This window comes from Manacus vitellinus, unplaced genomic scaffold (genome assembly GCF_001715985.3).
Source record: "Manacus vitellinus isolate BGI_N305 unplaced genomic scaffold, ASM171598v3 scaffold_29_pilon, whole genome shotgun sequence".
Classification (NCBI taxonomy): Eukaryota; Metazoa; Chordata; class Aves; order Passeriformes; family Pipridae; genus Manacus; species Manacus vitellinus.
Window position 1 is genome coordinate 954,530 of NW_021940207.1, and position 15,816 is coordinate 970,345.

At 39.2% G+C, this 15,816-nt stretch overlaps 1 protein-coding gene across 1 annotated transcript in view; it reads right to left on the minus strand.

Moving 5' to 3' along the window:
• Window positions 1-10,801, minus strand: part of PEX5L (peroxisomal biogenesis factor 5 like) — a 100,027-nt gene extending 89,226 nt beyond the window's left edge. The window contains exon 1 of the mRNA XM_018075028.2: window positions 10,682-10,801. Coding sequence (XP_017930517.1) covers window positions 10,682-10,702 — 21 coding nt within the window. The 5' untranslated portion in view covers window positions 10,703-10,801. The remainder of the gene's footprint in view (window positions 1-10,681) is intronic.
• Between the last annotated feature and the right edge of the window lie 5,015 nt (window positions 10,802-15,816).

Sequence of the window (15,816 nt, forward strand, 5' to 3'; positions counted from 1 at the left end):
TCAGGGTTTGTCTCTGCTGAAGTCAAAGAAATTTAAGAAGAAGGCTTTTGAAAGACTTCTGAAGTTGACTTCAAAGAGGCAGCTTTATACAAACATTAGTTTGTATAAATATCTGAAGGGTGGGTGCCAAGAGGATGGAGCCAGGCAATAGAACAAGAGGCAATGGGCAAAAACTGATGCACACGAAGGTCCACCTGAACATGAGAAAGAACTTCTTTACTGTGCAGTGATCATGTACTGGAACAGGTTGCCCAGAGAGGTTTGGGAATCCTTCACTGTAGATATCCCAGAACCATCTGGATGCAATCCTGTACCATGTGTTTTGGGATGACCCTGCTGGAGCAGGGAGGTTGGACCAGGTGACCCACTGTGGTCCCTTCCACCCTTATTCTGTGATTCTGTGAAGACAAGGAGGATGCTATTGGGTTATTGAGGCTCAATCTTCTGGTCCCATAGGCAGCATGTCATATCAGATATCTCATAAATTGATTGTATTTCATCTTTAAAGTAATTAGGTTTTTTGCCTCCACTATTCCAGTTGGAAGGCTACTGGAAGTCTTGATTGCTCTAATGATCAGAAACCTTCTTCTAATTTTCAACCTAAATTTATTCACAGCCAGTTAATATCCATTTGTTCCTGTGCCAGTTTTGTCCTTAGCTAATTTAGGTTTTTCCATATCTCATGTTTATCTCCCTGATGCATTTACATGCTGTGATTATGGTCCTGCTGAGCTGTAATTTTGATCAATAAAATAAGCCAAAATCTTTTGGTCTGTTCTCCTAAGATAGACTTCTCCTTCATCATCCTTCTTTGGACCTGTTTTCATGCCTCTCTTCTGTACAAGATTCTCAACTGAAAATTTGTTAGTGGCATCATCAATTGGCATGGATATTTTCCTGACTATTCTGGAAAAAAAACCTCTTCTAAAACTAGAACCGCATCTATCTTTTTTATGGATATATCATATTGACAACTTATAGCCATCCGGTATGTGCAAGTCTTTCTTCTTAATAATTTCTAAATGATAGTTCATGGCTTAGGGTAGACGTTTTTTGTTATTGATGACCAGCAGTACACTGTGCTGTTAAATGTGTTTGTATTGTTGAAGTACAGACAGTTCCCTCTGTACAGTGACCCGAAACTTGTCAGTACTGGTGATGTTTCCCAATATTGATGATGTTTCCCAGCACTGACTAATCAACCAACATAGTCACCACCGTCCTGTTTCTGGTACATTTATGTGTGAAACATCAGACATCAGTTCCAACAGTCATCTACAAAGACCTTCCTTATCAAGTTTTCCTCAGTCTGAGCTTTCCTCAGTCATTCCTTTAATACTTTATTTTTCATTTCCCCCGAAAGAGTTTCTTGTCCTCTTTACAGATTTACTACTATTCTTTACTTTCTCCAGCTTCAATAATAATTTCTTTTGTGGCACCATAACAAATGCTTACCAAAGATCATATAGATCAAGGCAGTTATACCCCCCTTGCCTGAAACCCCAGCTACAATAACAGAAAATGCTGTCAAGTAAGCCTGACATTATCTTTTCTTGATAAATGCAAATAGCATTTCTTCCATTTTTTTTGTGTGTCTATGTTTGTTTAATTTTCCTTAAAGTCTGTTCCCTAAAACCTTAAAGATTATGGATAGCCATCTGGGTATCTGGGCTGCTAGGTGTCTCACCATTTTTCTCATCTTATCTTAAATCTGGATATATTTGTTCTGTTCAGATTCCTAAGTGGACTATAACATATTTTCTATCAAGTCTTCAATTTAATATACCACTTGCATCAGCAGTCTGGGATGGAGACTGTATGGAGTGCCTCTGCATGAGCTTTTTCTTCACATATTTGTAACAGCTGCAGAATTCATACCCTCACAACCATTTGGGTTTGCACCATGAATCAGGTTATCCATAACACAAATGCCACAGAGTATGTTTTGCTTCTCCTCACCCTTCTTCACACGTAACTGAAAACTTTCAACTGTTGTTTTAACATACTTTAAAGATCTAAATAAGCTTTATTTTAGGCAACTCATACTTTTTCCTTCTGCCTTTGAGGAACATTTTATCTCCATTCCCTGTGTGTTCCTGGCATAGCCTTAACAATTTAACAATTGAAAATATTAGTTCTGAAGCTTCTTACAACATTTTTTCTCACTTTCTTGGGATTCAGGTTCCTAATACAACCAACACCTTTGCTTTTGTGTCTTTCCTGAACAGCACATAATCTTTAATTGTGAGTGCTGCAGGGATAATTGTTCTTTCATTTCCATGTAGTATTCAGCTGTTTTGTAATAATTCAGATTTCTTTGTTTTATTGCACAGGTTCAGGCAATCCTATACATCCCTTCCAGTTGTATATACCTTGCCACATTGTGTACATTACCTGTATTGAGTACAATGGTAATATTAACAATGTTTTCTATTGCTCTGAACAAAACATATTCTTCCTAGTTTGCATCCCTCCTAGTTTGCATTCTTTTGCATTGTTTTTCTCTGTTATACACCATAATATTCCTCTTCTCTTTTATCTAACATTCTTCCTTGTATTCCTTTTTCAAAACCATCTTAAAATTGTCTTGGTTCTTGAACAACCTTAGACAAAAAATAGCAAAATAAGAAAGATCTCATCTACATCTGAAGCCTATAACTGGAAAATTATATTTCTTGTTAAACTTCCATGAATGACAGCAGGAAAACCTGTCACTTTGATGAGAAACATGTCAAATCATATTTTTTTATTTCATTAATTGCTCCTGTGACATTTCTGTCATTGCTCCTATGACAATAGTGTCCAAGGCCATTGTGAAGACTAGGGCCATCCTTCTTCTTACCTGTTCTTCCACATAAAATACCAAATACAGACCTTCTTTTTCAGATTTTCCTATCAGGACTTTAAAAGATTCTGACAGATTACTATTGTATCAAAATGTGATGTTTACTCTCATTCTTACATAATACACAAAAAGCTTTTATTTGTTTTAGTCTTTGCTTATTCCTATATTAATATTAGCAAAATTGACTTTAAGTAACTCTGTGAAGTTAAACTCTAATATTCAGTGTTACTTACTGAGAAACATATCCCTATATTTCAGGGTAGGCTTGAATGGGCAAGTTACCCCTCAGGTGATTTTTAATGAACAGTGAATAAGATCCTGAACCTTTTTATTGATAAATCTATTAGTTAGAAAATGTTGTATCTGAAAATGCACTTTGTGACAGCTCTCCTGCCTCTGTCCAGGACATGTGTACTCCCTACTTGACATTGTAACTTTGGAACCCAACTGGTGACATTTGGAACACAGGCACTGATGTGGAAAACTCTTGGAAGGAAATTATTCTTTTTTTTTTTTAACATCAGTGAAATTTCCATTTACATGTGCTCATGTAAAGGTAAGATACAGCTGGTCCTAATGTTGGTAAGGCAAATTTTAAAGTTTGTGTCTCCAGCTTTTGAAAACTATTGAAGTCTATAAAGCCAAATGATTGATATTAAATGAATGTAAAAATAAAGGTCTCATCTCTAAGTGTCAGCTCATAAGAGTATTTGAATTTCTTTTATGTATTTTGTAACAGAAACAAAGTCTTAATGTGATCAAGAAAGATTGTTTGTCTGAATTCATTGCACAATTCTTTTCTTATCACATATGGTTTTGTTGTTCTAAATGCATAGCTGTTATTTTTTATGTTTATTGGAAAATACTGTCCAAAGGTGTTGGTAATTTGTATTAAATTCAACATCCATATTAGGACAAGAGGTGTTTTAAGGAAATGACACGAAATTAACAGTCCAAGTCACCAGAAGGCAGTAGACTGCTCTAAGACAAGTGAACATGAAGCAGGAGAGTGTTCCCTATTTTACAGAGAAAGTCACAAAGACTGTAGCGTGGTTCTTTTTCTGTAGGTGTTGCCAAAATGGACAAGCATGTGAGAAAAGCGAGTCCATGGACATAGGCCTCCCTGCAAACACACTGTAGTGACCGTAGGCAAAAAGTCAGGTTGTTTTTTTAAAGCTGGCTACTTCCCCTTTCGTGGTGTTCCCCTGTTGTTTCCTGATCTAGATACAGTGTGTGAGCAGGGAGCTCTGCTGGCAGCAAAGTCCTCCACCATCAGTTTGCTCCGTTCTGCTCGTGGCAGTGAACTTCACTGTGGGGCATCTTTGCCTTGTGACCAAGTGCTGCTGAGAGGTGACTCAGACCCTGTTGCTCGCAGCAGTCATGACCTGGCTGAGCTTGGCTGCCCTACTGTGGGCAGCAGAAATGAAACCACGGCACAAATGTAGCAGGAGGCAAAACGTCTCACGAAAGCCTTCAAACTCAGATAAGGAGGAGAAAATGAACAAATAGGACAGTGAGAGAAGCAACAGTGACAAATCTGTGTGAGTGGCGTGGTAGGCAAGGTGTACATCTACTATGCCAACCTGATGGAAGTTTGGTACAAAATGTTTGTGAGGAACTGCAGTAATGCTGAGACCTGACTAACTGTGCAAATTCTGGGAAAATCGCATTCAGGGGCTGACCTTAAACTTTGGGTTGTGTTTTCTTTTCCTGGGCATAGGCAATCTGATGAGACATGGACTTTTTTCCATTCAGTACAATAAGTTTCAGTTACTTGATATTTTAGAATTGACTTTATTTATATGCAAATAAACCACTGGAAGTAAAACTCATGTACCAGTGACTCAGAATTTCAAAGGCCTGAGAGGAAAGCAATGAAATATTAGACTGGTCGCAATAATCCTAACCTGGTAGAAGAATTTGCTGAATATGCTCTTTATGGTCCTTAGGCATTTTGTTAGCAATGCTATTGGACAATGATGAAAATGCATAATTACAGAAAGTGACCTGCTAGTTTACATGTCATGACACCTGATTTGGAAGACAAGTACTTCTTTCAGTTTTGCAGGATCAGCTATTTCTGAAATAGACTATGCAAACTTAAGACTCTGTGATATACAAATAACTAGTACCTAATTCCTATGCTGAGTAGATTAATTCTAAGTACTATTCCAACTTTTTTACCGTTTTCATTTTTAACTATTGCAAAAAGGTAGCAACTTAAGCTGAACAGATGGTTGTAAACGGACCTGCTTTATACATCAACCTCTTTTTCTTAAAGCTTCTGGATAATCAGCTTGCTTAGAAACAAGATTCTTATAAATTACAAATTATTCTACAGATCTGTTTATGAGACTGCATTTCCTAATGGGACCTCTAAATTTGTCTGTGTGATTACCTTACTTTTTCCATCCTTTCCTGCACCTTGTTCTGTTTGGACAATTCATCCTGATATAAATTGTGGAGTTTATCCCAACCTTTTATACGCCTCCTTTGCACAGAAAATTGTGACAGTAGTGGTAGAAAAAAAAAAACTCTAGCATGATTCTTGAGTAAATAGTGCCTCCTTAGTGAAAGCTATATACTGGGTTTAGACTGACATTTATATAAATATATGTCAGTGCTAGAGACTGTTGTTTTTCTATGTTTTGAATGAATTTAATTCCAGAATAGAGGGGTGGATCCTTAGTTAGTAAGAGTTCTCCTTAATTTACATCCAGTAAAAATATACCATGTGCCAAGAATTTCCGAGTCTTTACAAGATTTTCTGCTAGGCTCTTGCAAAACTGCCTAACAGCTTCAAGGAACACTTCTCTCTACCAGCATTACAAATGCTCACAATTTGTACAGTTTTGGAATGTGCCTTCGCCAAACGCAGTATATCACCTGCTTTCTTTGAATGAACTTCCTTCTATGAAAGTGAGCTCATTATTTTTAGCTTTTTTCATTTACAAGCACTTCATAATCTGCTGTTCAAAACTTGTAAAGCTGCTAGTGAATTAATTGGAAAATACCAAGACAAAATGGAAAACATACCAACATAAAGACTACCCTACTGTTGAGAGTACTTTTAGAAAAGGGTTGTAATAATAAAAAATTATCAGTTTATCTTAAAACAATTTTAGCTAGATTAGGAGTTATGGTTCATTGCCATCACTAGGGATCAGTTAGCATTCCAACTATGTGCCCACATTTTTAGAATTTTGTAGCTTGAAGTTATTAAGTTTATGTTAAACTTAACAGCTGAGCAGAGATGGAATTTAACATTAATTCAAGTTTACATTGTGTGTATTCTTTGTGAGCTGTTTTATTAACCTAAAAATGCATATGACTTTTTTCTTATTCATAACTGATTAATAGCTTGGGGTTCATTTATTTTAGGTAGCCACCAATATTACAGTATTTTTAATAGGTTACCAAGTAAGCTGAAATGTGACTTGCATCTGCAGCAAATCTTGAGACTGTTCTGTTTCCCTTTTTCCCAGTGAGTTAGATGTGTCTTAAGTGTTGAGAAATCAGTGCAAAAATGTTTTTTATAAAATATTTAGCAACACTTTTCAGGCCCACTAAAACATGTGAAGCCCTTGAGGTTTCATCTTGCAAGAATTTCCACGTGTACATACTTATTTTTCTGTTGACCCACTACTATCATATAGGTGCATGTTTGAGAACTGAAATCTTACTGAAATGTGAATGATGAATATGGGTTATTTCATGTAAATATGAAATGTCAGTGGTAGAATATTAAATATCTTTGATAATAAAAAACTCAACACAAGAATTAAGGGCATGAAGTTGATTGCCTATGCAATTAAAAGTTTAGAAGACAAACTATCTGATCTGGAACTTGGCCAAGGCATCGTGACTAACAAGCCTGTTCTTGCGAGAAAGCGCCAGAGGAACTCTGATAGCCATGTGTGGTCAAGATTTCTGCTTTGTCTAAATTAAGCCATCTTGAAACATAACACTGCCATATATAAAATCCCATGCCAACATTTGGCAAAGCACTTCTTCTGTTCAAGCATTTGTGCTGGGGAAAGCTGACTATATACAGCATCAAGGCAAACAGTGTTGAAGGCATTTATTTTGAACTTCATAGGAAGCCAAATGCTGCTGAAAATGATTGCAATTTACCCTCCACTCATTTATGGAACTTCCATTAAAGTCAAAGGGAGGGACTGGTATCAGGTATATAATATACTATAAAAACTTTAAAACTTCTTATTGTTGGTTGTTAAAAATGACAGACATTTTGCAGCAGTGATTGGGGGTTGAACTCAGCTTATGTTCTGCTTCCATCTGGTCTGCTACTGTTTTGTTGAAGAAGATGAAAAACAGCACACTTTGGATTGCACACATTGTCCCAAGAGAGGAAAACTCTCTCTTTCACCTTGTCCAGTTTAGAATCTAGACCTGGTTCTTTCGCCTTATCTGTGAATCCCAGGGTGTGCTTCAGTATCCATCAGGTTTCATCCTGTCAGAGACTACATTTACTGAATTAAACAGGACTTCTGACATAACTGGTGTGTTTGTAGACAAACGATCTGTGCACCTCATCTGAAGTTCTTTTTCATGCAAAAGCCTCACCTCGAGGGGGCAGGCTCCAGGAGGCAGCTCATGCCTTAGGACCAATGTCAGTCCCCGCTCTGCTTTAAATGGTCGCTGCATAAACTGAACTGGTTGGTAAATAGGGCTAAATCAGATGCTTAAGCTTATTATGGTGGTGAAATAGCTTTAAAAGAGCTCCTGTGGCACTGTGCTGCATCTTATTTCTGTTTGTGGTGCTGGCCCTGTGGAAGGCAGCTTCTCCTTTCTACCTGTGTTTTACGTGGAAGCGCGTGGTGCCCGAGTAATGCAACAGCTGATCTCACAGAAAGGTACCTGGAAATGGATAGACAGGACACACCTTCTTTTTAGATTTTTTTTAGCTGTCTTTGGAATTTGAGCTTAGGACCTCTCTAGCATTTCTGTGTTGTGAGGCTTCATTTGCAAAACAGTAAGAGAGAAATCTAAACCTACGTCTTCGGAATGAATAAAGTGACTTTCTGGGATTCAGAAAAAAAAACAACCCAATAAGCTGAATCTGTACTATACACTAAGAATTAAGAAGAGATAGACACGTTGTGGCCTGTTGTAAAGTACTTGAGGTGCTGGACTTCAGCAGTGCTTAAATGCAAATTATATTTCATGTACACTTGCAGAATTTATTGAGCTTAGTTAGAAATTCCCCACTGAAGCTGCTAATGCTTGATGCCTATCCAAGATAGGTCAATTCCCAATCTCTGTAATTATGCTTATTACCTTGTTACAGTTGCTAATGTTATCCCCTTCCAGAAGTATTCCAAGAATTAGCTGAGTTACAGCAGGTTATTAGTAAAACATGGGCTCTGTAAACATCTTTTAAAGTAATTGGACTATGGAATTAATTCTGCAGATTTTACTTTTGCATTTGAGAACAAAACACTAGAAAAAAGGGAAATTATGACTGGCAAATCCTACATTTGATCACTATAACTTTCAAAACTGTAGGAACAGGTATTATATATTGGCACATCACTTTACATTTGGATGTATGAAGTTAGATGCTTAAGTACCAAGCTAAATAAATACTCCAGTTTCTCTCAAAGAAGCGTAAGTTCTGAAAGTGCTCGGTGCTTTAAATATGAGATTACTTTTGTTTAGGAGTCTAGGTGCTGACTTATGTGTCTGACTTAATCTACCCAAATTTGGATTGGTTTTATGGTTCACCTTATTTTAGATTGGCTGTAATTGCAATTAATTTTCCTTAAATTAGTAGAAGACTTACAAGAAAGTCTTGGATAGCGAGAAAGGACCTGTAATGCTTAGAATGTGCCTACATTTTTATTAGTGTGTGGTTTGATACAGTATTTAGTGTGTGGTTTAATACTGTATGGTAACTTTGACAGTTTATGTTCCCACATGGTTTAATAAACATTGCAGTAGACCATTTCATTGCAAAGAAATCGGCCCTGTATTGTCTTTGTCTGACTCACTTAAAGAGTGAATTGAAGATATAACTAAACATAAAAATCTCTCCTAAGGCTTTAGGCTTTTTAGGTGTTATCTGAAGAACATTAATGTCCTGTTAGGACACAGATATATTAAAAAGTTTGGGTGATGAACTCAGGTGAGTTTTTATTTTTTAACAATGATAAGTGTACTCAATAGGAATAGTATTTTTAGTTCAGTAAGCTTTTTAAGAGAATTTGATTAGAATTTGATTATATTTGGGCTAGAAAAATCAAAATATTTTGAAAGAAAAAAATAAAGGACATCAGTCACAACACATTTGCATGTTTTGACCTTATTTTCCTATTGCAAGTTTGATTTCACTCTTTTAATGACTCAGAAAATTTAAAGCGCTGACAGGCACCTCAAGATTCCATTAGATTTCCTTTTATAAAGTGTTGTACATTTGTTGCAGTCTATAACTCATAGCATAGATCTTCTGCTTTCTTAAGGGTGTAAATACCCATTTGGCAATGTCCAACTCAGTATCATTAGTTATAGGATTGGTTTTGTGTTTTAACCTTATTTTCAGAAATAAATGGTAATACGTATACTCCCTCCATTGATTACACATCTTGTTCAAACAACCTGTTTGCTCTCCTATTACAAGCAGTATTATGACACATTATTTATCATTGTTGGATCAGATAACACAAACATGAAAGAGTAACTGGTATAATTCAGTTCTGGAAAGCAGTGCTGAATCAGAGTCCTCGCTTAATTCACATATATCGCACACAACCCTGCGTCTGACATTGACTGAAGTTTAATGTCACCGGTGATCATTCAGCAGATATTCAAATGCTGTGCAGAATCACGCCAAACAGAAGTGGTCAGCTTGCACTTGGTAAAGCTGCAGTTTCTCTGTAAACAGCCTTAGTGCAAACACCACCACATGCAAGGTGCCACTGTATGTGATAAAAGCATTTCATCGTTCCTGGCAGTGAACATAAAAGCCAGATTGGGTCCAAAGCAAAGAAACTGAATTTGGAAGATGTGTGTAAACCTTTACTCCCCTTTGGCACTTCCTCCTTCAAAACAGGTTTGGCTTTCCAAGGAAGAACCATGTGAAGGAGAGCGGGAGTCAAGGTTAAAGCCATCACGTCCAAGGCAGTTGTGTGTTTTATCGAGGAGAGGCGTATTCTGCCGAGGCGATGTAGGATCAATAGGATCATGAGAAAATATTTCTGCCTGAAATGTTAAAGTCTCTTAGCCATGTGTTTGAATTCATTCTACAAAGTCATTCTGGGGCTTAGCAAAATCAATCCTCATCCCGTGTTGGGAGGGAAGAATACAAATCCATCACCTTTAAACACAACGCACTGTGCAAATCGACGGTTTTAGTGTGGTGTGAAACCTTTGCAGATTTTGCAAAGCAAGTGCTCTGTCTTTTCCCTTATTGTTTGCCCTTCACTTGACATACAGGAAGAGATGCATCAAGAGGATGGCAGGAGACATGTGTCACTTAAGGCATGCCATAACAATGTTTGCCCTGGAATACTCCCTTGAATCTGTTTGAACAAGCAGGCATCATACATGGATAAACACACACAGAACTTCACCTAGTTACAAAGTTGACAGAACCCTTTTACCATCCTCCCCCTCGAGCAGTGCCAGCCCCAGGCAAGCTGCTCCCTTTAGCCCTGAGCTGGAGTGTCACGGTCACATTGCACCAGGTCACTTGTTGCATAGTGCCAGGGTGGCATCTCCCCTCCGCTCAACCCATTGAAACTTCACGGAGCCGCGTTTCAGCGGAGCCCGTTCCGAGGCTTCCCCTCTCCATCCATCCTGCTCGGAGCCGCTTACCTGCATGTGTCCCTGGTACATTCTGCTCTGGCTGCTTCAGCTGCCCCTCAGGCCGACAGGTTGGGTGTGCGCTGGGGCTGGGGCACTTCTGCTCGCGCTCGACTACAAGAAAGGAAAAAAAAAAAAAAAGCCAAAAAAAAAAAAACCTAACCCTGAAAGAGCTATTTTTGGCAAAAGCTCAGTTTGTCCTGGCAGCTCCTGTACTGGTTTCAGTAACCCAGAGCTGCTCGCCGCACTCCTCTCCCCTCCGCGCCTCTCTGGCTGTGTTTCCCTCTCGGATGCGGAGCTGCGAACTGCTCGGGAGCTGTTCCTCCCGGCGGGGTGCTGGGGAGGCGGCGGACCCGGGCGGACCCGGGGCGGACCCCGGGCGCCGCGGGGCCGCCGGCGGGAGCTCCGCGGGGCGGAGCGGGCCGCCGCTGCTGCCGGGCCCTCGCCCGCCGCCCGCTCCGCCCGCTCCGCGCCGTCGTCCCGCTGCAGCCGCCCCGGCTGGCGGCCCCGGCCCCGGCCGCCCTCCCCCCCCGCCGCCAGCCCCGCCTCCTTCCTCCCTCCCCCCTTCCCTCCTCCCTCCTTCCTCTCCTCCCTCCCCTCCCCCTCCTCCTTCCCTCCTTTCCCTCCCTCCCTCCCTCCGCAGAGCAGCATCCACGGGAACGCGCGGAGCCCGTGGCCATCGGGCGGAGCCCGCCGGGTCTCGGGGGAGCCGCGCTGCCCCGTGTCCCACCGCCCCGCCGGGGCTGCCGGCTCCACTGCAGGCATTAAACAAAAAAACCAAAAACAAAAACAACCCCCAAAAAAACAAAACAAAACAAAAAAAACAACAAACAAAAAAGAAAACCACGGAAAAAAACCCTACTAAAGCATAGCAACAACAACAACAACAAAAATCGGAGCGTCCCGGAGCCAGGACACTGCAAAACCTGGATGTGGCACGCGGAGCCGCGAGTTTTACCTCCCGGCGTGGAGGGAGAGGGACCGCGCAGGGAGCGCATCCCGGGAATGGTCGCTGCCTCCAAAGCCGGGTTCCCTCCCAGCCCTTCCCCGCCGCTCCCCGGCCGCAATTAACCGGATTTCAGTGATATGCTCGGGCCGGGCCCTACCTTGAGCTGTGCGTATGAAAAGCAAACGTGATGGGTTGTGATTCCCAGAAAGGATCAGGAGACTTTCATTCCGGCTCGGTAGCATTGCTTGGTAGCATTTTTCAGTGCTTACCAAAGACACTCTTATATAGGCAAAAATCTGGCACTGGCCCGTACATGCAAAATTCTGACCTTGCAAACTGGCACAACAGGCCTGGCTAAATCCTGCAGGAGACACTTGCATCATCTTGAATCCAGCTTTTTGCTCCTCTTCCCCCAGCTCAAACCTTTAACTTCTAATCTGCTAAAAGGGGCAGCTGCTTCAGTTTCATTGCAAATTTCTGTCCTGCCCAGCGTATCTATACTCAGCAGCACAGAAAACATCCAGCGGCTGGAATTTGCTAGATTTTGTAATTTCTTGGCTCAGAGCTGCCAAGTTTTACTATTAAACTATACAAAACTTTATGATGCTTCTGCTAGACCAGAGCAATCCAATCTTAAGCATGTTCCAGCACTAGAGCAATGCAAAATAGATTTCTTATTCCTGAAACCAGCACATTTGTATCATCACAGCTCTCATTTCAGCTGACTAAATAAGCCTTTTTGAACTGTTCCCATTCAGTTAAAAAATGGGGTTTTGCAGAACACGACTTCGTAAAGTCGTCAGTGATGGTACAAGCAAAATCTATCCAATTATTTTTTTCACTTAAGCTTAAAGGTTTTATCTTTTAGATAGATAGCAAAAGTGACAGTTCTCTTACATCCAATGAATATGTATCCAGCTCACTGAGATTTTCAGAGCAGCCGAGGAGTTTAGCCATGTATTGGTGATAAAAGGAAATAAGAAATGAGTATTTTTTGTCTAAATCCCTTAAGCTGCTTTGAAAACCTCAATTAAGGGCTGATGAGCTTAAAATACTACTTTGGGATTGTCCATACATGTTAGACATATATTACTGTAAAACTTCACTGTGTAATACAAAAGGTGACTGCACTAAGATGGAAGTATCAAACTTGAATTATAGTGGTTTCACTTGAAATACAAAATACAAAGTACATATTTTTAGATATAAATATCTGACTGCTTTTGGGCTCAATTTAGAAGAAAGTTTAGGTCTAGATGAAAAAAGCGAGTCCTATTTAAACTTGGAGCCCTAGTGCCTTTGCTGTTTGTTGAACAGATTTATTAGACTCTTAAGCTTTTAGTAATCTTGAAGGTGCAGTTTTTCACTCTGGCTACAGTAGATCCAGATTATCCATTCCTGTGTTAGTGTGCAGGTTTATAGTATCTGAATGTTTCTAAAGCACATGAAAATGTCTTTTTTTATTGTTGTTTTAAGTACAAGTCTTCTGTGTTTTTCTCAGGGGGGAAGCTGGGGGAAATTTGTCAACACCAGTGTTGCGGCAATATCTATTTTTTCTAAATCTAAGTACATGCATCATGATTTAAGTTTTTCCTGCAGAATATGAAAAAGTACATTTGTAGTATGAATAATTACATAAGTAATTATTCATAATATTTTATTTTTTGTGATATGTTATTTTTGGAATAGAATTTATCAAGATCCAAATGTTAGATATGAGATTAATAGTACAGCGTGTATTGGAATAGGCATTTTCCCTAATGCATCAGAAGCAGGTGCATTCATTTCACAATTTGTTGATGCAATGGCATATTGATGCACATTATGGCAGGATTTGACAGATCCAGTAAAGCCAGATAGATCCAGATTTTGCCTTTTTCCTTAGCAGGGGCTAAATCACTTGGCACTGGCCAGTGAGAAAGCTGGCAAAGCAGCAGTCGGTGCAGGGGAGAGATGGAGAGAGACAAATGCAGAAAGGGATGGATGGCGGGGGTTTCTGCTTCAGGAGCTGCTCTTCAAATATGTTTCAGTCCAAGCCACACTCACAGTGCTGTGCTTCCACAGAGGTGTAAACTCTGCCTTTGCTCTCGCTCTTCACAAGAAGAAGTCTCAACGAGATTGTTTCTCTCTCCATCTAGTTCTAATCTGGAATCAATGCATTATATTTATTGCTCAGTTATAGTGCAATTTAAAAAATGCAATGACGAGTGGCACAGAAAACATTGATGTGTAATTCTGTACCATAAATACAAAGGCAAATTCTTTACAGCTTAGAAAAAGATGAGTGCCAGGACCCATGCTCTTTGTGACTCTGCTCTATTTATGAATGTGGAAGTCTGTTTTGTTACAGTGCATATTTAATCACACAAGGTTCACTTGCCTAAAATGCTTTGAAAACATTTTTCTATTGTGGTCCCTTTTGGTCTGTGTGGTTGCATTAATATTTGAACCAGTGATGTCTGTGTGCTATGAGCTCTCTAAGATTTGTTGTTTGTTATGGCAAAAATGGGAAAAATCATGGGAGAAAATATGAAAGTCATAATGTTTGTTAAGAAAAAGAAGAGTCGCCATATGGCTCAACAGATTTTAATTAATATTAAATTGCCAGAGGAAATTCTGAAGAAAGTCAAATAAAAATCCTTTATTTTACAAATAAATGCTCAGATTTTGTTTTTGAATACATTTCTGGGGCTATTAGGAATCCTGAAGAGAGTAATGGGAGGGCAGGGGCGTTTTCAGAAATACAAAGTGCACAAGGTGTTCTTGGAGAATCTGGCAGGTACCTAGTTACTGTCAAAACCCTGATACTTAACTCCCCCTGGGAGGTGGTAGATATTGCATTCCTCTAGGCCTTACTGATATTTATGTCATCCTACAAATTAAAAAAAAATAGTTTTAAATCGCTACCTCTGAAACTCCATAAGACGACACATATGGATTCCAAGTTAACAACAGCTGTTCTAGTATTCTTCATTATCACAGTGATTGGAATGGCAAAGTCTGTGGTTTCCTTGCCAAGAAACCACATGACAAGGGCAAGACATGATTTTTATTAAGAAAATCGTGCAACGATAGACAGACCCACACATTCCAGGTAGAAAAGTGAATATAGACTCGATGTACCGTACGCAAAAACATGTTCAGTGAAAGAGTTTTAAATGTAAACTGAGGGAGATGATTTGTGGCATCAGAGGCAGCCCCAGCCTGTGACGTGCTTCATTCCTGCAGTTTCAGAAGCCAGACTTGGAGGGGCCACTTTGGGAAATTTGGGCCCTGAATGGTTGTATGTCCATCACTCTACTGTGCTTGTCAGATCTCTCTGAATCTCTCGGTGTTTCTCCTGTGTGACAACAGGTCGTGCTGCCAGCATCCAACTCTAGGACATGTTTGGTCATAAAGACACAGATTTGCTGCTTTGTTCAATAATAGATTTTTGTTCTGGTGCACATACGTTGTAAAAAAAATCAGTCTATTAGCTCATGTAGACATGGAGATAAGAAATTTGCATACATGGAAACTATTTGGGTTCATTTAGACCTAGTGCCTATATTTCATTAAGAAATAGATCTTTACAAACATTAATGAAAAGAAATATTTTCATTAATACTATTTTCTGCTAACGGAGAATAATTGGCCTAATTTGGGAAAACATGGAGCTGATTAAAAATTAACTACTGAAAATAAGATAGCTTATTCTTAGACTCCAGTGAGGTGCAAAGACTGTGAAAATTAATGTATTAATAGTCTTAAATTTTAATAATAACATAGAATTAAGGATTTTTAATATTGTTAGTTCTGACAGATTCTAATTACACTTTATACTTTGTTTTCTAATTGCAGTTGTAGGGTATGAATGGTACAACTACACACTAATGAAAGTGCTAATTATATTAGGTGTATTTACACATTGTGTGATTTATATGTGTTTAGGGAATGCATGTAAAAGAGGTTTTGGAGATACTTTACATACTTTAATGAATAATAAATTTGAACAGTACACAATCCAAAATTAATTTTAAAAATCTAAAAGTTTTACTAATGATGCATATAAAACATTTAATTAAAAAGACTCAATGTAGAAGCCACCAGTCACAGTAAAAAAATAGCAATTAGATTGTAAATAGTGTGAGTAGAATACTAACAGGGTAATTTTTTGTTATACTGGAGTTAGACCAGTTTTGTTCACGTGTACCTCTGT